Below are 27304 nucleotides of genomic sequence, written 5' to 3' on the forward strand. Positions count from 1 at the left end.
TTCCTGCAACAGGATAATATCGTAGATGTCCATAAAACTTGACCAATCCGCAGACACGAGGCGTGCCTTGATACCCGCTATGTTCCAGGACAAAATTTTCAGATGGTCATTCAAATTGCCTGGCAACAAAGGGTTTAGGGGCTGTACATATCCAGGTGCAGCCCCTATATCGTCATTATCCACTGGGTACTTGACACAATCTACCGGGGCAATGATTTTCTCCTCAATCCGAAACCCCTCGGGGACTACCTCTAGTCTAGGACTATTTGGCAAATATCTTCGGCTTCCTTCCCCGACAACTAGATTGTTCAATTGAATTGGGCATACCACATTATAGTCACTAGGGGCTTGAGTTATCACGCTACCAATCGGAGTCTCACCAATGGGATCATTAAGTCAATCTATAGCTTCCAAGCCAGAAAGGGGGCCAAAATGATTAAAGAGAAAGGGGCGCTGGCTGTCAATCGGGGTCAATACCATGGGATGTCTCGCAGCAGGACCTTTACGAAACAAAGGATAAGATTGAAGCGATATATGCCTGCGCGGATAGAAGTAGGATAAATCTAGGGTTTGAACATCCCCCTGCCTTGCAAATCTGGGCACTCGTTTAATAGTGTCTACTACCCATGAGTCTTTAAACGATATAAGGATACAATCTCCTTCCAAATCTTTTGCCTCAGGCCCCACCCAATCTACTCTCCTCACATACAATATCTCCGTAGGAGTGGAGGGGGGCAGTGGACGATTTTTGTTCAGCCAAAAGGTGACTTTATTACGAAGGTCACCATACGATTCTCTAGACCCTGGTTTTAATGGTGCTACGCCTGTCAAAACGATAGTATGTAAAGCCGCTTCGGGTGGAAGATCAACACTGGGAATGTTTGGCCTTTTACGCCCTCCCTCCCTGCGACTAGTAGAGGCAGTATTTTGAGTTCTTAAAGTGCTTGGTGAGGGACGGTTTAAGTTAGATTGCAGTAAAGGACCCCTGTGTTGGCGCCCAACCATATTTTGTTTAGCCTCTATTTTCGTTTGGGGCTTTGGTACCTGGGTCTGAGAACTAGCTCCTGATTTAGAAGAGGTGGTAAAAGAAGTAATAGTTTTTTTACCCCCTTTGGCTAAGATGTTATTTATTCCTGTCGTTTTATTTAGGGGATTTTTACCGTTTTCCATGTTCTTATAAGTAACCTTACTGGGTGCCTCGCTTGATGCTGGTGCATTGGCAGTGCCCTTATCACTCAAGCCACACAATGCTTGTAACATTGCGTGGTTTGATTGAATCATGCCCTCCATGCTATCGATCTTTGAGGTCATGAGCCTTGTCCGCTCCAGGACTGGCAAAAGTAGTGTTTTGAACATTGCCTCCATTTTTACCAGCAAAGCCTCATCACTGTTCAGGCACATGGGACAAGTAGTGGAGGAACCCAAAGTCAGAAGTGAGGGACATAGCAAATTATTAGGCACCGGGGGTTTTGACAAATTTAGTTGGGGCTCAGACCCCTGTCGCCGTTCTCCCTGGGCTCTATTAACTTTTTTGAGTTTCGTATTGCTTTCCCTTGACATTGTAAGATCCCATTTTCTCTTCTTGGTATTGGGGGCAGAATTGGAAATAGGTGGGTTAGCATTTTCAGCAGGATTAGAGATAATGGATTGATTAAAGAGAGGAGTTCCGGATAGCTGGCTAAAGTCCTGCTCCTCACTAATCGCAGAGTCGTTATCCTCCATCCCAGTCTCCTGCGTATCTATAGAGTCGTTAATACTAAGCCTTCCTTCCATTGTTTTGTCCCCTGTAGTAGGGCTACCTCCAGTATTTTCTATGTGGACTATTGCGTCCGTAAAGGTGGTATGAACGCAATTGAAGGCAGCATGAGGTACAGATGGTGCAGGGGAAATAGATGTAGCTAAGGCCCCCAGTGAGGATCGTTTACCACTAATCAAGTCTATTGAGAGCCTTTTCTCGACCATGGCAATTTCTTTCTCTAAGATGCCAGTGGCCCGTGTAATAAAAGCGTCCAAGGGTCCTGAGACAACGCCGTTGGAAGTATTTATTTGAACATTGCGCTCCTTACCTGATCTCAAAGGCATTATGGGTAGTATACGAAATGTCCAGGGGGAGTGGGCCTAGGCCGGACTTCGCCGTACTCGACGGCCTCAAACGGCCCGCTCTTTGCCCGGTCTTCGCCCCGGTCGCTCCCGCGCAGCGGAAGTACTGCTCTAAGAAATAGGGTAGAGCAGTGGGCGTTGCCGGCAGGGAGAGCGGCCACAGGTGTTGCACGCAGGGACTCCTGGGCAATGGAGTCCCTGCTCGCCTGCTCGCAGCCCTGCCGGTGACCAAGATGACAAAAAAGGTTTTTAGGCTCCCCTTGTGCTCCCTGCAGAGTGTCCTTTTCCGCAGCGGGACCCGCGCAGCGGGTCCGGCAAGTCGTGGGTTGCAAAGGTGGGTCCCAAGCCTGGTGCTGGCAGTGATAATGGAGAGTCGCCTCCTCCGAAGTCCGTTCTCGAAAGGTTTCCCGCTTCAACACGGGAAACGCTGAGTTTTTACCCCGCTGTCAGGGGGCGTTGCCGGCAGGGAGAGCGGCCACAGGTGTTGCACGCAGGGACTCCTGGGCAATGGAGTCCCTGCTCGCCTGCTCGCAGCCCTGCCGGTGACCAAGATGACAAAAAAGGTTTTTAGGCTCCCCTTGTGCTCCCTGCAGAGTGTCCTTTTCCGCAGCGGGACCCGCGCAGCGGGTCCGGCAAGTCGTGGGTTGCAAAGGTGGGTCCCAAGCCTGGTGCTGGCAGTGATAATGGAGAGTCGCCTCCTCCGAAGTCCGTTCTCGAAAGGTTTCCCGCTTCAACACTGGAAACGCTGAGTTTTTACCCCGCTGTCAGGGGGCGTTGCCGGCAGGGAGAGCGGCCACAGGTGTTGCACGCAGGGACTCCTGGGCAATGGAGTCCCTGCTCGCCTGCTCGCAGCCCTGCCGGTGACCAAGATGACAAAAAAGGTTTTTAGGCTCCCCTTGTGCTCCCTGCAGAGTGTCCTTTTCCGCAGCGGGACCCGCGCAGCGGGTCCGGCAAGTCGTGGGTTGCAAAGGTGGGTCCCAAGCCTGGTGCTGGCAGTGATAATGGAGAGTCGCCTCCTCCGAAGTCCGTTCTCGAAAGGTTTCCCGCTTCAACACGGGAAACGCTGAGTTTTTACCCCGCTGTCAGGGGGCGTTGCCGGCAGGGAGAGCGGCCACAGGTGTTGCACGCAGGGACTCCTGGGCAATGGAGTCCCTGCTCGCCTGCTCGCAGCCCTGCCGGTGACCAAGATGACAAAAAAGGTTTTTAGGCTCCCCTTGTGCTCCCTGCAGAGTGTCCTTTTCCGCAGCGGGACCCGCGCAGCGGGTCCGGCAAGTCGTGGGTTGCAAAGGTGGGTCCCAAGCCTGGTGCTGGCAGTGATAATGGAGAGTCGCCTCCTCCGAAGTCCGTTCTCGAAAGGTTTCCCGCTTCAACACGGGAAACGCTGAGTTTTTACCCCGCTGTCAGGGGGCGTTGCCGGCAGGGAGAGCGGCCACAGGTGTTGCACGCAGGGACTCCTGGGCAATGGAGTCCCTGCTCGCCTGCTCGCAGCCCTGCCGGTGACCAAGATGACAAAAAAGGTTTTTAGGCTCCCCTTGTGCTCCCTGCAGAGTGTCCTTTTCCGCAGCGGGACCCGCGCAGCGGGTCCGGCAAGTCGTGGGTTGCAAAGGTGGGTCCCAAGCCTGGTGCTGGCAGTGATAATGGAGAGTCGCCTCCTCCGAAGTCCGTTCTCGAAAGGTTTCCCGCTTCAACACGGGAAACGCTGAGTTTTTACCCCGCTGTCAGGGGGCGTTGCCGGCAGGGAGAGCGGCCACAGGTGTTGCACGCAGGGACTCCTGGGCAATGGAGTCCCTGCTCGCCTGCTCGCAGCCCTGCCGGTGACCAAGATGACAAAAAAGGTTTTTAGGCTCCCCTTGTGCTCCCTGCAGAGTGTCCTTTTCCGCAGCGGGACCCGCGCAGCGGGTCCGGCAAGTCGTGGGTTGCAAAGGTGGGTCCCAAGCCTGGTGCTGGCAGTGATAATGGAGAGTCGCCTCCTCCGAAGTCCGTTCTCGAAAGGTTTCCCGCTTCAACACTGGAAACGCTGAGTTTTTACCCCGCTGTCAGGGGGCGTTGCCGGCAGGGAGAGCGGCCACAGGTGTTGCACGCAGGGACTCCTGGGCAATGGAGTCCCTGCTCGCCTGCTCGCAGCCCTGCCGGTGACCAAGATGACAAAAAAGGTTTTTAGGCTCCCCTTGTGCTCCCTGCAGAGTGTCCTTTTCCGCAGCGGGACCCGCGCAGCGGGTCCGGCAAGTCGTGGGTTGCAAAGGTGGGTCCCAAGCCTGGTGCTGGCAGTGATAATGGAGAGTCGCCTCCTCCGAAGTCCGTTCTCGAAAGGTTTCCCGCTTCAACACGGGAAACGCTGAGTTTTTACCCCGCTGTCAGGGGGCGTTGCCGGCAGGGAGAGCGGCCACAGGTGTTGCACGCAGGGACTCCTGGGCAATGGAGTCCCTGCTCGCCTGCTCGCAGCCCTGCCGGTGACCAAGATGACAAAAAAGGTTTTTAGGCTCCCCTTGTGCTCCCTGCAGAGTGTCCTTTTCCGCAGCGGGACCCGCGCAGCGGGTCCGGCAAGTCGTGGGTTGCAAAGGTGGGTCCCAAGCCTGGTGCTGGCAGTGATAATGGAGAGTCGCCTCCTCCGAAGTCCGTTCTCGAAAGGTTTCCCACTCCGGTTCAATGTTAAAGCGCAAGTGCTCCTACTAGAAATTGGGGTTTTGGGTTGGTGTTCCATGATAGGCATATTTGATTTACTATTAAGTCCCTAGTAAAGTGCACTGAGTGTTCCAGGGCTTGTAAATCAAATGCTACTAGTGGGCTTGCAGCACTGGTTGTGCCATCCACAGGAGTAGCCCTGTAAAGTTATCTCAGACCTGCCACTGCAGTGTCTGTGTGCGCAGTTGTGAACTGCCCTGTTGACCTGGCAAGTGCACCCTAATCCTCCCTTTTCTTACATGTAAGGCACCCCTCAGATGGGCCATGGTACCCCCCTAGGCAGCGCACAGTGTATGTTTAAGGTAAGACATATACTGGTGTGTGCAACATGTCATTATAGTGAAACACGGCTAACTTTATTTGCACTATTGAAAGGCTATCTGTCCCATAGGCTAACATGGGAGTTGCTTTGTAAGATCTTACAAGTCTAACTTTACATTGGGACAAGATAGAGAAGCGGAGTTTAGGCTTCCTGGTACCAGAATTTAAAGATACATCTTTTAGTAAAGATGATTTTTATATTGTCTGATTGAAAATGCCACTTCTAGAAAGTGGGCGTTTTCTTGCTTGACCATCCTGTGTGCCTCTGACTTTTGGGTATTCCCCGTCTGTGTTCAGAGTGACAGGAGCATGGTGTGTGAATTCACACTAGACAGACACAAAGGGGGGGGGGTGAGGTGTGCCCTGCCTTTCCTGGGTGACTTGTAGCCAGGCTGAATACACCTGGCTTCATTTAGAGTAGTGGGAGGCGCTGTCACTTGCACCTGAATGGACTGTGGCTGCCTTCCACAAAGCTGTCTCCCCCTCCTGGAGTGAACCTGGCCTGAGCCAGACAGAACTGGTTTATGTATCCTAACGGAACTTTGTAGGGGAATGTGGTTTAAATATTGGGGCCCTGACCCCAGAACTTTACAACTCTTTGGGAATAAGAAACCTGCCAAGAAGAAGAGCTGGAGAACCTGTGAGAAGAGACTACCACTTTGATGTGTGCTTTGCTGTGTTGGCCTGAAGTGGCTGCCTCTTGGGTAGTGAAAGGACTGGACTGGACTTTCTACAACTTCTTTTTCTGAGTTTCACCAATGGCTTGAGGTAGAGCTTGCCCCCTGTTCAAGAAGTTTCAGGAACAGCAAAGACTTCAAGCTCATTTGCTACCAGCACCAGGAACTGTGTGTTTTGGACAGCAACAGAAGAAAAAGCAACCCAACGCCATCAATGACGCCACTGCCGGCTCTGTGACCTGAAGGCACCGCCACATCACACCCCGGCAGAAACAATCTGATACAATTCTGCCATCCTGTGGAAAGTCATTGAAAATGGATGTACTGTCAGAATATATATCTTAGTAGTGGTATGTATTACTTTCTTCCTGCTGTATCGCTCTTCTTATCTTATTGATCTATGAGGAAAAACTGCCAGTGAAGACTTTTTGACTTTTCTGGAGTAAAACGACGTTTGCTAAGTTTCACTAACACAACAAAATTACAGCATGGGCAGGAGCAGTGCACGTTTCCATAAAAAAAAAAAGAACAGGTACAAGGCAGCACAAGTGCAAGGTACGATTATGCAGACCCGTACAAACACGCCCCATGCACTTTATCAGCTGAGCTTCCTACACAGACCATTACCTGGCCTGTAAGCTGCAGCAGGAGGATGGCAGAAGAGAGTGCTGTATAGAGAGAAGGCAAAGGGGGAGGGCCAAAGAGAAGAGGGTGAGAAAGGAGGAAGCAGGGTGTGAGCTGCTGAGAGCAGGGTGAAGGGGAGAGAAAAAGGAGGGGGATAAGCAGGCCCGGCTCCAGGAATTTTTATTTGGGTGGGCCAAGGGTGCATTTGGGTGAGCCAGTGCAGGCTTGATTTGTCGCATATATGTCTAGGCAGGCCTGCTTCAGGGCCCTTCTTTATCTCTTCTCAGTCTTACAAGGCCCAGTAAAACTCATTCTTTTCCAAATCTCTTTTTAATTTTATCACTCTCAAAAAGTGTTTTTTCCATGTATGTTACTTTGATGGGAAGAGGAGGTTTCTGATGTGGGAGTATCAGGCAGGTGACACTCCTCGGGCTTCCTCTGTGAGAGCATTCATAGAGAATTCCTCTTCATTACTACCTCCACCTGACCACAGACTCTGCAACGCACTCCCTTACAGGCTTGATTAGCCACTATTCCTCTCCAGTGCACCTTATCTCACAGATGACCTTGGGACTCAGCCCCATATTAGGCACCATCGGGCTCCACTTTCATTTTTCCCGGTAAAAACATTAGTAAAATCACCTTCATACTTAAAACATTGAATATAGCAGTAAATATAATTAGCACGCACTTCAAAGTATGTTCCACAGTAGCCCTTATGGCCCAACTGCTAATTAAATAAACAAAAAACAGAAAGGCCTGGGGATAAGGCAGAGTGGAGGGGGAGGAGGAGAAAACAAAACAAAATAAAGCACATATGTGAAAACTCTCAGAAATACAGTGCTAAATCCAATAAGCACGGCCCAGCAGAAAGTACCGTCTCTTACCTCGGTGGGATAAGTAATACTCACAACGAGAAAACATATAAAAACAAAGCCCCACCCCACCGGAACGTCCCGAAATAAACGTGCTGTGCTACCAGGGCGTCATCGTCGCGCCGGCACAAGTTTGTGGTGCTGGCCCCGCGCCTGTAATCGCCAGGTGCCAAGTGCCGCTTCGGCGTGGCAGCCGGGGGAGGCTTGTGGTGGCTGTGGCAGCGGGCCCGCATCACCTCGCCTCTCCGCCGTTCCCGCCCACGGCTCATATTATCCATAGAAAGTGAGCGAGGAAAAAGACAGGGGGTGAGGCACAGACGGAGGAATGTGCAGAGCCTCGCCAAGCGCCGCACAGATTTATCCCTACGCGCAGACGTAGCAGTTTTCAGTTTTCTTCTGCTGCTGCTGTTGTGGAAACTTTTATCCGCTCCGGATCCCTGGCCCGGCGTTCGTTCTCGTTGCTCTTTCTCCTGGCTCGAAAGGGAGGAAGAAAGCGGGGCGCCCGGAGGAGAGGGAGGGACGAACCGATGCATCCGTGAAAGAAAAAAAAAGAGGGTAAAAAGGCATCAGCTGACGAGTCCAAAGAAATTTCCAAAGCAGAGAGAGAACTTTCTGGAAGGGCCCTTTGTCAGGCGCAGCCATGAAGCTCGGGATGCACATGGAGAAGTCGATGAAAGAAAGAAAATAACGCTGTAGGGCAGCCTACTAACGAAAAGAAAATAACGTTTTGGAGTAGGCCTTGACGAACGGGAACGACTGTTCTGGGGAAGTAACTGAGTAAAGCAATTATATGTGTGGAAGCAAAGAGCATTCGGGAGAAGAACTGGCGATACTGTTCCAGAAGAGGCAGCGGAGGGAAAGAGAAGAGGTTTCCAGAGAAATTTACAATCAAGAGTGTCGAGCCATCAAGACAGCTTACCATTTTCGGTTCTTTTTTTAAAACTAGGATGGTATGATGATGATGATGCAAGGGCTGCTCTGGTTGGCGGCCTTGGCGCTGGGCGAGTGGTGTGCCCTCGCCTCGCCTGGCACCGTGGCTCGGGAGCGCTTCAAGGTGGTCTTTGCTCCCCTCATCTGCAAGCGGACATGCCAGAAGGGGCAATGCCGAGACACTTGCCGGCCTGGCAGCAATATGACACTGATTGGCGAGAATGGGCACTCCACTGACACCCTCACTGGCTCGGGGTTCCGCGTTGGTGAGTTATTTGTATCATGAGTAGCAGATGGGGGGTGGGGGGAGCATGGGCGGGAGGATGCAACTTTGATGGGGAGGCAGGTTGCAACTTTGTTCAAGGGATCTTTGTCTGCTGCAACTGGTGACACTGGTCACCGTCCAAATCTCCTACATTGGAGGCTTGTGGGGCACCAGATGCTGGCTCTTGAAGTCACATTAAGCATACGGAAATACAAACTTGAAACCAGAGTTTATGAAGTAAAGGCAGTTGCAGCAAGAAGCAGAGTGTGCGTCAAGCATGTTACCATCCAGACCCTACTAAAACCACAGGCTCAGACCATTCCCTAATTATTGAAGCCGGAAGAGATCGCCTTAATACCTGGCTTTTCTTTTCTATTGTTCTGCCAGCGCTTACAGAGTAACCTCTGTGAGTCATAGACTTTTAGCAGATCAATTTCGTTTTTGAACACCACTTTTTTTCCCTTATTCTATCTACATTGTTTCATCTTCCTCCCAGAGCACTAGTTCTTCGTGAAATGAATTTGCCTCTCACATCATAATTCTCTGCAGCATAATTTGAAGATTTTAGCAAAAGAATTGCAACTCAGATGAATTAAAATTTATTGAAGCGTTGTCACATTGGTTACTGTGTTCTACCAGACACTTTACGATAGTGGTCGCCCTCATCTGTTGATTGCTGTGTTTTTATATTTAAAATATGTGATTGTCTTGCTCACATAGTGTAAATATGCCAATTTGATCGACCGTGGGAAGGGCTTTTTTTTGTCTGCATCAGGAAACAAAAACCTTAAATACTGACATTTAATTCACAAATGGTAGATTGAATAATTACTTTTTTTGTAATTTTTTATTTCACCATTAGCACAAATTCATGATCACACCACAGCCACTGTTAAGCTGCAGTTATTTCAACAGCTCACTCAGACATTGTAAAACGCACGAATATGTAACATCTCTCTTTAAGGTCCGGTGTTGTGTCATCTTAACGTCCTAGCTAACTTCCTAGCGAGACTACACAATACACATGAAATGCCCTACACGGCTCTGCTGAGCTGTTTTTAATTGATAAGAGTGTTGTATGTAAATGCTAACTGTGAATTTCTGTGGCACATCATTTTTTCGACTCTGGGGCCTAATTTGAGCTTCTATTATTGTGCACTACCAGTGACTCAGTCTAGTAGTCATATTATGAGGAAATACTTTAGCACACAGGTTTAATACTTTGAAAAGCCACTAGTAGCAGATTTTCAGCTTTTTCTTTTAGCCTAGTTGTGACGTTACAAAAAGACATCCCGCGACCCCATATATGCAAGTCAGTTCCAATCTTCCTCAAAAGCAGCAATCAATCAAAACTGTTAATCCATGTTCTCCCTCTATGAGGTTACAAGCATCTGCAGTTGTGTCTTTGTCTCATTAGGCATCATGACTAAAAATGTGACTCGCCAAGTACCACCATCAAGGGTTTCATGTCTGGACGTATTGTTCCCACATATAAGGTAGGTAGTTACCTGCATCTCTTTCAGCTGCTAAAACCCAGAAGTACATCTCATCATGTAGAGTTCCATTTCTCCAGCTCTGCCAGGGGCTTGTTAGGTCTGAGATGGTTTTGGACGTTCTGATCTGGTGTGGGAGGGGTGAGAAACAACTGTTCTCTGCAAGAGATATTATTTGTCCATCACTGAGATTGTTCTGTACAGTAACCAAAGCCTATGCTATAATGGAGATTATTATGTGATCTCAAATTGGTGTTCTGTATGGGTGGAAATCCTGATATGTGAGAGGAAATATAAATCTCAACTCGCCCTCAGTTGGAGGATGTCCCACACCTTGGACTTATTTCCACTCTTCAGAGTGATGAGATGCCTCACATAGACTTCAAGGAGATCACTGGCCCTGTATGCCTACAGCACCCTCTAAAAAAAACAAGCATTTACAATGCAATGGTTTCGCCTTTGGAAAAGTTAGAGCTATTGGCATTGCTCATGACATTTCTTTTTTACTTATAAATAAATGGCATTGTTATTTACATTGCCAACAGCTAAAATAGTTTATTATTACATTGTCTTGCAGTTTTATATAGCGCAAACTAGACCTGCGGGTAGAGGAGCGCTGTGCATGAGCACCAGCTACATTACACAAGGACACATTCATTACTTCCGGTGGCATTCGTGGCAGTTGTGATGCCCATGAGTTAGCAAGAAGTAAATAAATGGTGGGCAGAGCACTAATGGTCGTCACTGTCTGTGAGTGGCGCTGATGAGTGTCCGAAGTAGGCACTGGTTGTCCAACCTAAAGCAAGCTTGAGGACAGTCGGCCCTCAAACGCTTACGGGTTATCAGGCAGACACGTGGGTAATCGCGGTGTGCCCACGCAGGAGCTGGCCGGGTGGGAACAGCTGACTCTTGTGGAAGTGAGAGTAGTTGCTTCCTGTTGTGAGTTTCAGGGCATGTCCCGGTGGGCGGGTCACGAGTTGGGACTGCCTGGCAGACTGCAGTGCACTTGTGTGCGCTGCTTGAAGCAGGAGGGAGTGATGGGCAGGATGAGCAGGGCACAGTCTAGAGCTGGCCCTTCTGGGAGAGGGAAGCGGCCACAGGTGGGCAGGGCGTGTGTACGGAGGTCACACTGGTGAGCAGTGTGCGTAGCTCCAGCTAGCACATTTCACGAGTGCCAGATACACCCTTAATATTCATGGATACGACGTGTGCAGCTGAGGAAGAGACGACCGAATCAGAACAACAACTCCTCCCCTCATGACGGAACCCAGCATGCTGTAAGAGAGGTGGAGGGCTGCAGCAGCCCTGTCTAGGCTTCAGCGTCATTTTATGGGGAACCTGCGCTGCTGTTAGTTTTCTGGTCTCTGCATGTTGACTGTGTGACCCCGGTATTGATACTTTCCTTACTTCTCCTCCAGTTTGTTTTATAATCTTAGCTTAGACGGTTGTGTTCTAATTTTATCTGTGCGTTTCATAATTTTACATTCATGAAAGTAATTTGTGTCGTTTTTTTACACTTGGGGACGTGTGCCACAAAAATGCCAGAGAAAACCTTCATTGGGAACCGCTAATTTACATAAGACAGTACCGCCATGTAGCATGCTTGCAGCCATTGGCGTAGCGAGCCCTATAGGCTCCCGTGGCTGTTACTGCGTTCCGCCAGTGAAAGGGGTGGGGTGTGCTGGCGAGCATTTTCTCCATGAGGAGCGGGAGAGGCTTGTTGTTGCCGCCCGAGACGACAGTTGATAGCTGGGGGATGCCACCACCCCCCTTCTCCCCCCCCCAAAAAAAAACTTGTGCCACACCAAGAGTGAAACCCCCATCACTCTCCCCCCCCCCCCAAAAACAAAAAACTACGCCACAGCTTGCAGCATAAGACGGGGTCCGTGCAGCATGCTTGCGGGGTGGTGTGATGTGCAGTATCCACAGTGCCCGGTCCCTGTGCCAGGACATCATCATGTGATGCAGCTCGTTACCCCTTGACCGTTCTGCTTACAATGCCGGTGCCGTGCTGTCTGGTAACCTCTCGGCCTAGAGCTGCACAAGAGATCTGATGCCTCTTGCATCCCACGCCAGGGAACGGAAACGGCGCTTCCCTGGAATTCCCCATAAAAGATATTCAGAAGTTGTCCCTGGATCCGACCAGGGGATTTAATCCAGAATGGCTTTACTTTCACTTTCCTCTAGCTGCAGGCCATGGAGGCCTAGGAAAAGCTAGAGAACAGGCTGAACACTAAGGGGAGGCGACGCAAGGAGCAGGAGGGGGGGGCAGGGGCGGGAACGGGCACACGGAGAGCGGGAGGGGGGGTCGGGAACGGGATAAAAACAAAAGGAAACAGAAAAAAGACATTAAGAGCGAAAACGTCAAAATACGTAAACATACAAAGGGAAAACACATTTATAAAGAAAATGCTCCTTACCTGATCGTTTCGTGGGAACTTAAATCTTGCAGCCAACTCCAGCAACAGACACTTGTAAAAAGAAGAAAACAGGCCGACTCGAAAAAAAAAAATAACACCCACCCACCGCCGCGATGACGTTCAGAAGTGGGTGGAGAGGGAAAAAATCGCGGGAACGCCCACGAATCTGGTCCGGCCTTGACGGACAGATCCGGCTTCCAATGGCTAGCCTCCATTTATGGAGCTAGCCAATGGGAGCCGGGGGACGTTCCTATAGCCCATATTGTAAACATTAGGATTTCGCCTGCACGAACTGCTTGCGCAGTAACGCCAGGCGAAACCTAAAAAGGAATCACAGTTAATTTCAGGGGGCGTATTCTTCAGATTAACGAATCTCACCCTTCTTGAAAACTCAAAAAGTTTAAAGCGATATTAAATATTCCATCTTGTGAAAAAGCTTGGTTTGCGATAGTTCTGTTATGACTTCAAGGCATGTGATCTAGGTGGGCAGTATTGCATTTATACTCGTAAAGCATGGTCTTAGTCATAAAGCTTTCTGACGTTGTCAGAGGGACGAGTCCCCTACTTTTACGTATTACCAAAAACACATAAAAATGTGTTACACCCCCCCCCCCCGGACGACCAATTGTCTCGGGTTTGGGATCACTTTTGGAGCCCCTTTCACAATATTGTGATTTCTTCTTAAAACCTATTGTCCAATCCACTACCACCTACCTCAAGGACACAAAGAGTTTTCTTTTTCTGCTTAACACAATTTCCTTACCGAACGCCTCTTGTTTCCTCGTCTCGATGGATATCGAGAGCTTATATACCTGCATTCCGCAGGACGAGACCATTAAGGTGGTCAAGGAAGCGCTGGACCAGGCGGTGTGGAACTTCAACACCACTCGTGATTTTGTAGTTGATTGTGCCACCCTTGCCCTCAAACGCAACTTTTTCGAATACGATGGCCAACTCTACCTCCAAGTCACGGGAACTTCAATGGGCAGCACTTTTGCCCCATCGGTAGCGGGGCTCTACATTTATGATTTTGAGTCAAAACACATTCTGAACCCTCTGAACCCATACGGCAACAACATCGCCGTATGGCGACGTTACATAGACGACGTGTTTATGATTTGGCAAGGAGATGAGCCTACCCTTTTCGAGTTCTATGCCTGGATCAACACGTGCGATGACCACCTGAGGTTCACACATGAACACTCCCGGGATGAACTCACGTTCTTAGACGTTACCATCAAGAGGGAAGGCAACCGACTGGAGACCAAAACCTTCCAAAAGCCCACAGCAAAAAACAATTTGTTACATTTCACCAGTTATCACCCCCGGGCCCTACGCGACAATCTCCCGTATGGGCAGTATCTGAGAATACGGCGAAATTGTAGCACTCTGTCTACATATAAGCAACAAGCGAGTGCGTTGACTATCAAATTGGAGAAAAGGGGATACCCGAAGAGAATCCTAAATACTAGCCAAAAGAGAGCACGGAACCAACAAAGGGATGCCTTGTTGGAAGATAATCCCCCCCCAGAAAGGAGTGAGATCCCTCTAACATGTGTCACTACATTCAACCCCCTATCTAACGCAGTGAGCAAATGCATATCCAGGAATTGGAGAATTATCACCAGTAACAAGGCACATTGGCAAAAACCACTCTTCTCCTATAAAAGGGCTACCAGCCTGAAAGATTCCCTGGTCCATACGCGACCAAGAGAAGATACCAATCCCAACCAAACACCGAGTGTTCATAACGCATGGGGGCTACCACCAGTAACGGGACACCACCCTTGCGGTAATTGTAGTATCTGTCACCTGACTTCACATACCAAATTTCTGAACCTGACGGACGGCACACGCTGGGTTCAACGTAGCCACACCAATTGTAACACCGCAAATGTGGTATATTTGATTACGTGCAGATGCAGATTACAATACGTAGGGATGACATCCAGATGTGTGAAAACCAGAATATGCGAGCACCGAAGCAACATCCGTTGCAAAAAATCAACAACAAAACTTACAGCACATTTCTTGCAAACTAATCACACACCTAATGACCTCGAGTGGACAATCCTTGAACATCTGGAGGGCAGTTCCGAGTCCTTGCTATTCGAGAAGGAACAACGTTGGGTGTACCGCCTGGGTACTAATACAAAGGGCCTCAACGATGAGATACCGTGGGGTAGTGCATTACGCTGAGGGGTTAATACACCCCCCTTTTCCTGTCTCTCCATACCTGAGGTCTAAATTTCTGATTACCAGCTAGAGTATACAGGCACTCAGTTAGGGACACAGTTGATATCATTTGGGAAGGGACACATACAGGTCCGTAAACACATACTTCATTCTGTGTGAGGACCAACCGTTTCCCCCCCCCCAAGGCTAACATTTGATCCCTCTTCTCTTTTATACCGCTTGTGATGAGCTCAATATTGCACCATCCAAGCGAGGGACCAGGTTAACATTTGATCCCTCTCCTCTTTGACACTGCTGGGCTGAAGCATTACACTGCACCATCCATGCGAGGGTCCAAGGTTAATGTTTGATCCTTTTCTATACTCTTTGCTTTGAGTGCAACACGTCTAAGCGAGGGGCCATTTTTCCAGTAGTTACCCCTTCTCTTTTATATTGCTTGCTTTGAGCGCAATACCGCACCTTCTGAGCAAGTGAACACAAGCCATTTGTTTGATCCCTCTCTCCACCTCTACACTGCTTGTTTTGATCCGAATACTGCAGCTCCCAGGCGAGGGACCACTTTCCCAGTAGTCGCCCCGGTTTTCTATAAAATATGTCTGTAATCTATTTGAAAACCCCGCAACTAGTAACAAAATACTTGGTGCATTAGTAGCACTTGGACTCGAACCCTCAATTTCCAGGGTTACGAACACCAAAACGTTTGCTATGTCAGATTTGTCCTTACATCATCATCCCACATGGGACCGCCGAGCGAACCACACTGGTTTCCGTGTATTTTGAACCACCCCAAGGTTGCCTGTCACTTTAAGACGCGGGGCGTGCATTTGAGCCACCGACGTCACACACCCACGAGGGACGGCCGAACCAATCAGGGGCGTCTAGCATTTAAACCGGTCTGTTTACCTTCCCCGCACTCCCGGAAGACAGCCGCTGACTGCATAGGTACACCGAGGGGAGCCGCGGTCGTTAAAGTAAGTTGACCCTACCCTGCTACCAAGGCTAGCTTTCGTGACTCTAACTAATCCGTACTATTTCCTAACGGTCTCTTATCTTTGGTATTTCTCTCAGAAAAACGCCGCGTGAAGATATCCCACGCTGTCGTCTCCGTAGGGGCTTAATCATGTCCCTTAGGAAGTGAGTCTTTTCAATAACTTCTAGAAGACCTACTGTTGCTTGTTACTTCTCCCGCTTTGAGAGGGAGCTTTCCTCTCTGTGTGTGGCTTTTTTGTTTCTCCAAAATCCTAGGATATACTTGCAAAACATCTTTCTTAACACTGCGTGTTGTGTGTTCACTCTATCGCTCTTTAAGTAGAAAGCGAGTTGCATATTGCTCGTTCGAATTGAGAGTCGAGCAATTACCTGATACCGACCTCATGACAGGGACGGTGTGTGTGGCTAATTTAGATGCACCCAACTAGGGAATTTAAGGTAGCACCCCACTACTGGTGTCACATAAATCATGCATGATATCTTTACCTCCTCAATTTTGAAACAAATGTTGATCAAAATTTCCCATTGAAGAAAGTAACCTTTCTTCTTCATGTTTATGTGTGTGTGGTCTTGTTTGTCCCTTCTCCCTTACAGGTCTTTTTATACATCCCCACAAACTGTGTAGTGGGCAATTGACGGAAAATTTCCGAACATTTTCACTGTATATATATTTTTCACATTTTGAGCCTCCCGGGAGGGTACGCCTTAGCGCGCTCACACCACCGGAGGACTTTACTGTAGGTCCTGAAGAAAGCTGAGCAAAACGCAACCAAACAGCTGAAACATGTCGACCAACCTCTGTCTTGGATTAGGATTCCGGTTCCTTAATTAAGAACCTGGGGAGTCCGCTCACTTTGTTTTTAACCAATGCAGGCTGGCCATTATTGAAAATCTTTTTGAAGGCACAACCTTTGCATTTTTTTAACATTGAACACATTTGCACAATCACATTTAGTCACTTCCTAATTTGGGCACTGTTGCACTCACCACATCCTGCTCCGCTGTAGCCAGGCGTCGTAGCACGCTGGGGAGACATTCGGTCACCCCAGCGGGGACCCAATGATGAAGCATGTCACCAACTAGTGGTGAGTGAGGGTCCTTCAAACAAGTGAAGTTCTTTTCCCTCTGCCTATTATAGGGTGACCACCAAGCGCCCTGACTTTCTTCTATTGAAGACAGTCTATTGGGCTCATACAGGGACTTAGAGATTGCCCCGCTGCGTGTAAGCAAGTGTGTGAGCATTGATCACGCGTGCAGCACACGGCGGAGTTAAATAATTTTTTAACTGCCACCAGTTTTATTATTGTTTATATCACAGTCACTCCTTTGTTGTTTATATACTTAGTCATAAAGCAACATACCAGTCTATTAAGTGCATGGAAGGGAGATAGAGAAGGGGCACACATGCAGCTTACGTATTTACCGATCGTGAGATTTTTCTTCAAGAAGTACCTGGGAGCGGTTGTATGACATTACAACGCGGGCTTTTACCCCGCGTGCCATTACGACGTTGTTTTTACAACGCAAGTCGTTACAACGACTTGCGCTGTAAGCGCTGGATAGTGGAATAGTTTAATTTTCTATTCCAACTCCAGCCCACGTTACAGTAGGGAAGGTGTTGGAATAGAAAATTAAACTATTCTTTTTCCAACAGCGCCTTCCAGCGCAAGTCGTTGAAACGACTTGCGTTGTAAAAGCAGCGTCGTAATGGCAGCGCGTGGTAATGCCCGCGTTGTGATGGCTGCTCACCCTGGGGGTTAGACTGTGTGGACTGGGCATACATTTTCAAATTTCCCCTGAAGACAGCATTTATGCGGTGATTCACCAAAGGGTAACAGTTGTTGGATCTATATTAAGTGGTGTTCCATATCCTAGGTGCATAGCAGAATATTTGATTGTGTGATACCTTCTTGCACATTTTGATTTTAGACCCATGATGTTGCTACTATGGATGGTATGAATGCCACCTAGAGTCTTGATCTTGCTTGCCAGACAGGGAGAAGTGATGGTAATCACAGACTTTATTTTATGTAGCTGACCTTACAGGTGATTTGGGCCGGTCAGGGGAGAGAACAAAGGTTCTTGAGTGTTGGTGTGACTTGGTCTATCTATCTGAGACCCTTGATGGTTTATGCAGCTGTGTGGAGGGCACTCTGAAGCAGAGTTATGTATGGCTCTGTGTATATCGTGTTGCCTCCATCCAAGTAGGAGTATGATGGGACTAGTTCTTGTAGGGTTCTTCTTACTTCAGTTTCATATTTGATTCTATGAAGCAGGGAGAGCAGCTATTTTGCTGTCTGTATCGTTCTAGCTAAGTGTGTCATAAAGGTGCAGTCACTATTGACATAGAATCATATGAACTTAGCACTCTTGAACAGCTGGTGGGATGAATCATTTAAAGTCAATTGCCAAAAGGCAATCTTGAACTTATGGTTGTCTTTTGCCGTTGGTGATCAGTACATACTTTGTTTCCGAAAGCAGAGCTTCATGTAGGCTTGAGCATTGAGCATCCAGGTCTGAATTGTGGAGATCCTGTCCCTCAGTTGTTTAATGTTGTTGCTGAATGAGATGTTCAGATAGTGTTGTATGTTTTCGGCAACTGATAGATCTTGATGTTTTTGACACCGGGAGTGTTCATAGTGATTCCACATAAATTTTGAAGATGACTGCTGACAATATGAAGTATCGGGGTATAAGAAAGGTCACAGGGAGATGGTTAGTTCTTGTTTTCACCCAGACTAGTTAATACCTGTTGTTCAAGTGAGAAGTGAACCTTTGCAGGAAGGTGTTGTCAAAGCTCTTTTCATGATGAGCAATGCATGATGGTCAAGAATGCTGAGAGATCAATGAGGGCTAGTAGACAGGGTAGGCCCTCCTTAGTGAACTGTAGGTCATCTTCGAACACCTGTATGGGTGCTGTTTTTGTTCTGCAGTGTGCCTTAAATCTGGAGGACATCAGTCTTGATTTTCTTGGGAACCAGTGTGTCAATTACTTTCTGAATGATCTTGCCGAAGAAAGGAAGATAAGTGAGTGGATAACACAATTATCTGGGTTGAAGCTGACCTTCTTAGGCAGCAGGAGATTTTTCCGATTCTGAGTGAATTTGAGATAATGTGTAGACCGCTGCATAGCTGATGCTGATGTCTGAATAGTATGACATTGATGAACTTGCCTATGGTCGAGGCAATGATCTAATCTTCGTGCGATGTCTTCTTTAGAGAGACTGGGAGTCTCTCTGGTTCTCAGGTCATCAAGAAGTTAAAGTGTGACAAATTTGGTGTATTACGTGTTGGTACAGGAGGTACAGTAGCTGGTGTTTTCCTGTGTTGTACAAAGATTATTCTATCCTGTCAAAGAGATGGACTCATTTATTAGGCACAGGTCCTGTGCTGAGATATTACCTTGTCCTGTGTCAGTGCTAGTTTATTATGTTTTCTATGTGGAGTGGTAGACCTATGCTATTAAGGGAATTCTGATATCTGGTGTCAGAGCTGGTTTGAAACAGTCTTGTAAGGTATGTAAGTGAAGTGATGGATGGGCATCATTCAGTGGTGCCATAAACCTGGTCTTGGTCTGAGGTGTATCTGTGTGGACTGAATGAAATGTTATGGACAATATTCTATCATTTGCTGCATTCGACAGCACAGAATGATGCCATATTGCAAAGCAAAGAATGGCCTAAAATAAACTTTAGATAGGGAAAGCCTAAATGGCAAACTGTCTTTTTGCCTAGGGTTCTAAAATCCTTGCAGCAGAGCAGATCCTATGTTAGAACTGTACTAAAATCTTTTTTAGACTGCCGGCTTTGTGCAGTGGGGGAATCATTCCATCATGATGTGAGGGGCTTTATTTCATCCTGTGTTAGAGAGCTGGTCTTAAATGGTCAGTTACACCATTTCACCAAAATCACTGGAATAGTTATAGACATTACAGAGGGTCTGACCTACTTTACATCACATACATTACCCTTGATCTTGTCACCTTTGATGACATCTCGGAAGGAAACATCACATAGTTGTTCACGCTGATGAAAAACGTGGATAAAAATAGTAAAATAGGTGTAAAATTAAATCCTATCTTTGAAATGTTGTGTCAAGTGCAGTCGTACATCACATTTCCATCATTTGTATTTCCCGTTGATTTCTTGAAATGGTAGATGGTTGTGTTTCCAGTTTTTTAACTAATGACTCAAACTAGATAATGGCTACTACGGATGAAAGAGACTAGTGTATTGTTTATGATTGAATATATTGGATAGTGGTAACCATGATTTGGTTAAGAATCTGTGTAAAGGTTTATGTGCATGTGTGTGTTTGCAGAAGGACATTGCTGTTTGGGTTGTTCTGTTTAAGTGTAGTTTTCCATTGTTCGACTTCAAACAGTTTTTGTTTGAAGGCATCTTTCTCTATTATGTAGCTTTGATGCATACTTTGGGCCTAATTACGAAGTCTGTCAGTGTTGCCTCTGACCGACACCGTTTCGGGGAAGGAACCTCCTGACCATAGGTCGGCGGTTCCTACAACCCTATTAGGTTGCTACCGCACATGGGCTGGTCTCAAACTTCCATTTTTCAATGAGAGCTTGTGCAGTGGGCTGAAAACACTAGCAGCACAAGCTCCCATTGAAAAATGGAAGTTTGTAGACATCCCTGCCCTGTGTGGCAGGCACCTTGAGGTGCCTGCCACACGGAGCAGGGCTGTTTAGGGGGGGCACCCACGGCCCAAATATAGAGTACCAGGAGGGAACAGGGTCACCCCAAAGTCAGTTTCCAACTGCCAATCCATGTTGGAAAGGCCGACATGGATTGACTGCCGGAAACCAACATCATAATCCTGATGGCGTTTAAACTCCAAACCCGTCGAAGTTTAAACCTTCAATGTCGGCTGGGAAGCCTCAGACCAGCGGTTGGTGGCTTTCCAAGTGACATTGTAATTAGGCCCTAAGTGTGTACACTGGTGTGGATATATATGAATGGATGTATCAATGAGGTATGATACACTTAGCTGTCTAGATGACTTAGAAAAACATTGTGCACATAACAGTGCCATAAATTGCGTCTAATACGTTCTGTAGGCAGTTGTCTTAGGGCCTTATCATGATTTTGGTGGTGCGGTACCGCCCCGCTCCTGGACCACCAAACCCATGTAGGAACCGCCTGCCAGATCAGGAGTTTTCTCCTGGTCTGGAGGGCAGTTCTTTGGCGTTCCCAGGGCGGTGTCCATGAAATAGCCACAGCAATGGGGACATCAAAGGCAGTACCTGGACGGCATGGACTGCAGCGTCTATTCCATGCAGGTACTGGGGTGCATGCACACAGAGGGCACATGCTGTGCCATCATGTGTGCCTCCACATGACATGAGGCACCAAGGGGCCCGTAGGACCGCCTTCGTTTCCTCTCCACCATGGTTTTCATGGAGGAGTCGCCTCCATGAAAGTCGTGGTGGAGAGAAAACTTGTAATATGCTTGGTGAAATGACGGCGGTCCCGCCAAGCATATTGCGGCTCAACCGTCCAGGAACGGCAGTTCCCTGGTAGTTGCGGCAGTCCCCGGGCGGCCCGATCGCCATAGTCGTAATAGGGTAGTTGGGAGACCGCCTACGCGAATCTGGAGGTCCTTGGACTGCCAGGCTCAAAATAAGGGCCTTATTATCAAGTGCTATTGTGGCCCAAGACCGTAACTTAACGCTCCTCTAAGATGTGTTGGGTACCTGAGTTATGTTGTGTTTTAAGTGTACTTTTAGGCTTAGCTGTAGGCCTTTTAGAATAGACTTCAAGCACCACCATTCCTGCGTGTTTCAAGTATGTCAACACACAGATGGAGCAAGTCCAGGGCCATACAGCCTGTCCTTCGAGGACGCTACCATATATATGTAGCAAGTACAGGACTCAGGCATCCTGCCCTCTCAGGCATAATAGCTTACAGCTATAGTGAGCACAGAATCAAGAAACAGTTTCCTTCCTATGATTCTTACCACACAGAGATACATGGTATGTGATGAGCATTTGTATAGAGTTTTAACTCTTGCTACTGGACCAGAGTGCTTTCTTACTCCGGGCGCACTTTTCCTATGATTGTTATCCTGGAGCTTAGAGAGAAAGAGAGAGAGCGAAACACCTCGCATCTATAGTGACAAGGCAGGTATACAAGGGGGACAAGTGGGAGCAAAAGGAGTCACCTTTGCCATCTCCTTTAACTACTTACAGTTTCAAGAAGTACATGCCCATCTTTGCTGGTTGGTAAAGCAGTATACAATAAGGTGATCCCAGTATTGTTACATCAAAGAGGTGTAAACATATAAACCAAACATTCAAGTTTAGACAGTGTTGTTTATTCACACTGAATGTACGTATGCTAGCGTCAAATTTCTCAAAATTCTAAGCAACAGCATTGTGTCCCAAGTGGGGGAAGAGAAGAGGGGAAGGAGAAGAAGGTAGCGACCTCAGTGGGGATGTGAAAAGGAGTTCAGTAAAAGTGGTGACAAATAATCACAAATAAAGTAGGCATTTGTTCCATCACAGCCTATTGTAACATGTGGTCAGTACTGAACAACTTGGCACCCCTCACTGGAATAGCCATATCTAAGAATTGGTAAATGTGTGCTTCAGACATATATAATATACCTAAAAGGAACAAGGTTGCAATCTTTCTCTGCTCCCAAGCAAGCAAGCAAACAGTTATTCCCCGTATTCACCCTCTAAACCGCCTCCTCTTTAACTATAAATGTAGAAACACCCTCCACTCACTGAGTGCCCACATCAGTATTTTTCCAATTAGAGGAGCACTCTGCCACCCTGAGATAACACTTTACTCACTGCCATCACTTTCCCTACCCACTCCCAACCACAGTTTCCCTAGTTTTTGCACTTCTCTTCCTTGTTTCTCGTTTAACAGTAGGTGGTAGATATAGAACACACAGTCACAGCCTAGATATTGTCATTTTGTTTTTGCATTAGTAATAAGTATTAACTGTCATAAAAGGTCCTTTATATTCGTAGAGTGCGTGGTCAGTCCTGCAAATTGCATGGCCTATGATTGATGTTGTAAACTCATCTACGTTACCTGCAATCTGAAGCAGACATTTTGTTGTCAATGAAATCCTGTCTGTAACATTTGTACACCGTTTGTGGGGAAACATGACAATAAAGATTGTTTTAAAAATGGAGAGTAGAGATTCATGAGTGTCATATGGTACTAAGAGTTCAGTGGGCATGTGGGTTATATACATTACTTTTTGTTTTTTTTTAAATAAATGAATACATTAAATTGGTGCAGGGGTCCAACATTTTTCTTACGAGTTTCTCATTGGTTCTGTCAAATGTTGCAATATGTTAGACCACGCACCATTGGCCTGGGTCTCCCTTCCATTTTTCGCTGTTGCCTCCTATGTATTTGCTATATTTTGCTGGTCTAGATGCTTTGGGCACTTTGGCACTGCTGTTCAGTGCCAAAGTGCAAGTGCTCCATGTTGTAAATTGCTGTAATGGATTAGTGACTCCATGATTGGCTTATTTGATTTACTTGTCAGACCCTAGTACAGTGCACCATGAGTGCCCAAGGCCTGTAGATCAAATGCTGCTGGTGGGCTTGCAGCTCTAATTGTGCCATCCACAGAAGCAGCTTGGAAAATATTGCTCAGGCCTGCCATTGCAGAACCTGTGTGCAGTCTGGGACTGCCATGTCGACTTGGCAAGTCCACCCACTTGCCAGTCCCTAAACCTTCCCTTTTCTACATGTTAGTCACTGTTAGACCTGGCATCCTTGCTGTGGTTGCCCCTGACTTTTTGCCTCTACCTCCTGTATTTTTGACACTGTGCTGGATTTTGTTTCACTAATTTAGATTCTTTGGGCACTTCGCCACTGCTGATCAGTGCCAAAGTGCAAGTGCTCCCTGGTTAAATTATTACTGTGATTGGTTATCCATGATTGGTAAATTTGTTTTACCTGTGAAGTCCGTAGTAAAGGGCACTAAGTGTGCCAGGGCTGGTAATTCAAATGCTACTAGTGGGGCTGCAGCACTGATTGTGCCACCCACCTGATTAGCCCTAAAATGGTGTCTCAGGCCTGCCACCGCAGGGCCTGTGTGCAGTCTGTGAACTGCCATGTTGTCCTGGCCAGTGTACACACTGACCAGGACTGACCCTTCCCTTTTCTTACATATTGGACACCCCTATGGTAGGCCCAAGATTCCCCCCTGGGCAGGGTGCAGTGCATGTGAAAGGTAGGACATGTACTAGTGTGGGTGACATGTCCTGATAGTGAAATACTGCCAAATTAGTTTTTCACTATTGAAAGGCTAACTTGCCCATAGGCTAACATGGGGAATGCTGTGTATCATATTTACCTGCATATCTTCCCAAAGTGGCAAGATAGACATATGGAGTCTGGAATCCCTGAACTCAGAATTTGATAACGCATCTTTTAGTAGAGATGGTTTTTAAATTCCGTGTTTAAAAATAGCCCTTTTTAGAAAGTGGCTATTTGTCTGTTCAACCTTTCTGTGTGTTTCTGCCTGTTTGTGTATTGACTGTCTGGTTTGTGAGTGACACGGGATTGGGGGTGGCTGCAGGAGGCTGGATGAGTCAGCACTAGGCTGAATAGACCTATCTACACTTGTGGTGGGAGGAGTTGCACCTGGGTCTGAATAGGACTGTGCCAACCTTCCACAATGCTGGCTCCACCTCCTGCGGTGTGTCTGATAGCCCTGGCCTCCCCTCACAAAAGAAAGAAAGACTTGCCCAGGCAGAGGGCACACAGAACTGATTGGGACTGGATCCTGGGCCCCTCACACATGGAGACCAAAGACTATTGGGTATAAAAGTAAGACCTGAAACCCCTGTAATTTAGACTACTTCTGCAATCAGGAGGAATCTCTGCCCAAGAAGATCAGCTGAATAGACTAAGGAAGACTGTCCTTGCTCTGTGTTCTGGTGCTTACCTGCAGTTTGCTGTATCTACTGAAGGGGAGAAAAGGGACTTTGCTGTGTGCTGTGACCCCCATCTCCTTGAGGAAAAGACTTTGCTGTGTGCTGTGTCTTACAAGAGTCTCCAAGGGCCTGATAAGAGCTGGCCTCCTGTTGGGAACGCAGGGATACCAAGGTTCCCCAAGAAACATTCTGCAAGCAGCTGTGTGTGTGTCTCTGCGCACAGCCTAGACTCGGTGAAGATTGCCTTTGCCTGCCCCTATGATCCTGGGGATCTGTGATCGATCAGCATACAGCGGGGCTGGGTGAGGTCTGCCGTGCCTCTTTCTTGTTAATCCAACGCTCGAGAGTGAGTGCCTGTGCACTACCCGAGGCCATCAGCAGAGGGGCCGAAATCACCGCCACCGGCCCGGTACAACCAAGGTGTGCTGCACCCCACAAGAACCCTGTGTCCGTGTGCCAGGACTCAGCGTGTGCCACCCCCCCGTTCTGCCGGCATTGTCTGAGCCAAAGTCCTCCGCCATCCCTGGCCCGGGCCCCGAGATTGCCGCTACAAAGCTCACCGCCGCAGGCCCGGAATCCCCGTGACGTAATCTCTCAGCCGCGCTGGGATTGTCCCAGCAGGAGAGAGTGTTTCCCCGTAACTGGAGGCTCGACCGAGGGAGCCGCCCTGTGATTGGAGGAAGCGCTCCCTGTGACTGGAGGCTCGACCGAGGGAGCACGATGTGATTGGAGTAAGCGCTCCCTGTGACTGGAGGCTCGACCAAAGGAGGCGCCTTGTGATTGGAGGAAGCGCGTGGCGTCTCCTCACTCTTCCCCGAAGCCGCTACCATGGAAACCTGAGATGCATACGGACTGCCAGGCCCCCCCTCCGCATCAATAAGGTAACTGGGGCTGAGCCTTGCACCGTGTCCTCACGCACCACAACGGAGGGGTGATTTCTTTTAATCCGGCAGGGTGGCAGGGCAATTACAGGTTTAACGCAGTAGTTGGCCCGCGCACTTTTTGGGACACAGGGGAGATGTGTTGAATCCCGCATTGCCAAGCTGACAGTGTTGCCACCTCACCAAGCGGTGGTTGACTCACCCCCCCTCCCCCCACAAACCAGTGCAGCACAGTCCGTGCTACAGCGGGGGCATTCTCTTTGATGTGCGAACCATTTCCCTGATTAACCCACACTGGCAACAACGGCTCCCAGTCCATTGAGCCTACCAATATTTGTTTCATCAGTATGCTACAAGGAACTGATTTAAGAGACATAACACTAGAAGAGAACCTTTGATTTTACAACAACTTCATTTATGTAAGTTGGTTTGTGGATTTTTTTACCGTTCCTAAATTAGATAAAGATATTTATATTTTTATACCAACCTGTGTGGTGTTTCACTTTGTAACTGTGCTTGTTAGTGCAAAATACTTTACACATTGCCTTGGGCATAGGCCTGTCTGCTCGTGCCAAGCTACCAAGGGGGTGAGCAGGGGTTATCAATAGTGTGTCCCCCCTTACCCTGACTAGAAGTAAGGGTCCCTATTTGGACATAGGTACTTACCTATGCCAACTAGAGATCCCCAGATCTAACATTGGTGGCAGCGGTGGGATTTGAACTTGTGTTTGCACTTGACCCACAGTGATTGGTGAAAATCGCTAGTTTAGCGCAGATCACTATGCAACCACATACTGAACTTTTTGTTTTTTTGGTTCTATTTTTGCGTAACGCCCAGGAAGCGTCATGTCTCAGATGGGGAGTGCAACAAATAAGGAAATAGAATTGGAATTTCATATTGAGGCTCTATATTCTTATAAAAAGGATGAGCTCAGACAATTTTGCAAAGATTCTGGTTGCACCATGAGAAACAGCTCCAGGAAGGAGGAGCTGCAGGAAGTCGTGAAGGCCTGGTGGGAGCTGACCCACTGGCAGCAAGAAGGAGGTCCCTCCATGGAGGAGTTCAGCAAGGCGCAGAGAGAATGCCCATCTCTCATCGGTATGCTGCAAGAGGACGCAGACCAGGCAGCAGGTGGCGAGTCCAAGAATCATCTCATTTACTGGGAGAATGAGTTACTCTATAGTGAGCCTAAGGTCGCTGAGCCCGGTGCAGCCCGTGTGCTGGTGGTACCCGAGCTCTTCAGGACCTTCCTACTGGGTCTGGCTCATGACGTGCCTTTCGCAGGTCATCTAGGGCATGACAAGACCTACCAAAGGCTTGTCACCCACTGTTACTGGCCCCAGATGAAGTTGCTCGTTGGTACACATTGCAGAACTTGCCAGGCAAGTGGCAAGAGTGGAGGGAAGTGTAAGGCTCCCCTCCAACCCTTTCCCGTGGTGAGCACCCCTTTCGAGCGGGTGGGCATCGACAATGTGGGGCCCCTCGAACCAAAGACAGCCTTAGGCAACAAGTTTATCTTGGTCTTGGTGGACCATGACACCCGGTACCCAGAAGCCATCCCTCTCCTGACTGTGACGGCCCCCGTGGTGGGACATGCATTGATGGGGATTTTCTCCCTTGTGGGGTTCCCCAGAGAGGTGGTGTCAGACCGTGATACCAACTTCATATCTAAGTATATTAAGTCCCTGTGACAGGAGTGCGGTGTAACCTACAAGTTCACCACTCCTTACCACCCCCAAGTTAAAGGGGATGGTTGAGAGATTCAACCGGACCCTATTATGGGGCTTGAGGAACCTATGTGGCGAAAGTGGGACGTCCTCTTGCCATGCCTTCTATTTGTTTACAGAGAGGTGCCACAGAAGTCCTTAGGGTTCCGTACCCTTTGAACTGCTGTATGGTCACCCTGTAAGAGGACCTCTGAG

General features: G+C 48.1%; 1 protein-coding gene across 4 annotated transcripts in view; it reads left to right on the plus strand.

Annotated features, from left to right (window-relative positions):
- Positions 1 to 27304, plus strand: part of LTBP3 (latent transforming growth factor beta binding protein 3) — an 872522-nt gene that overhangs the window by 524709 nt on the left and 320509 nt on the right. For 2 of the 4 annotated variants that reach the window (XM_078660464.1, XM_078660466.1), the window contains exon 1: positions 8095 to 8475. The exons of 1 other annotated variant lie outside the window; for it this stretch is intronic. In XM_078660464.1, the coding sequence (XP_078516590.1) occupies positions 8232 to 8475 (244 nt within the window). In that variant the 5' untranslated portion in view covers positions 8095 to 8231. Of the gene's footprint in view, positions 1 to 7456; positions 8476 to 27304 lie in introns of those variants that run through there. One more of the 4 variants, XM_078660465.1, reaches the window with a different exon arrangement.

Source organism: Lissotriton helveticus, chromosome 9 (assembly GCF_964261635.1).
Source record: "Lissotriton helveticus chromosome 9, aLisHel1.1, whole genome shotgun sequence".
In the NCBI taxonomy this organism is placed as follows: Eukaryota; Metazoa; Chordata; class Amphibia; order Caudata; family Salamandridae; genus Lissotriton; species Lissotriton helveticus.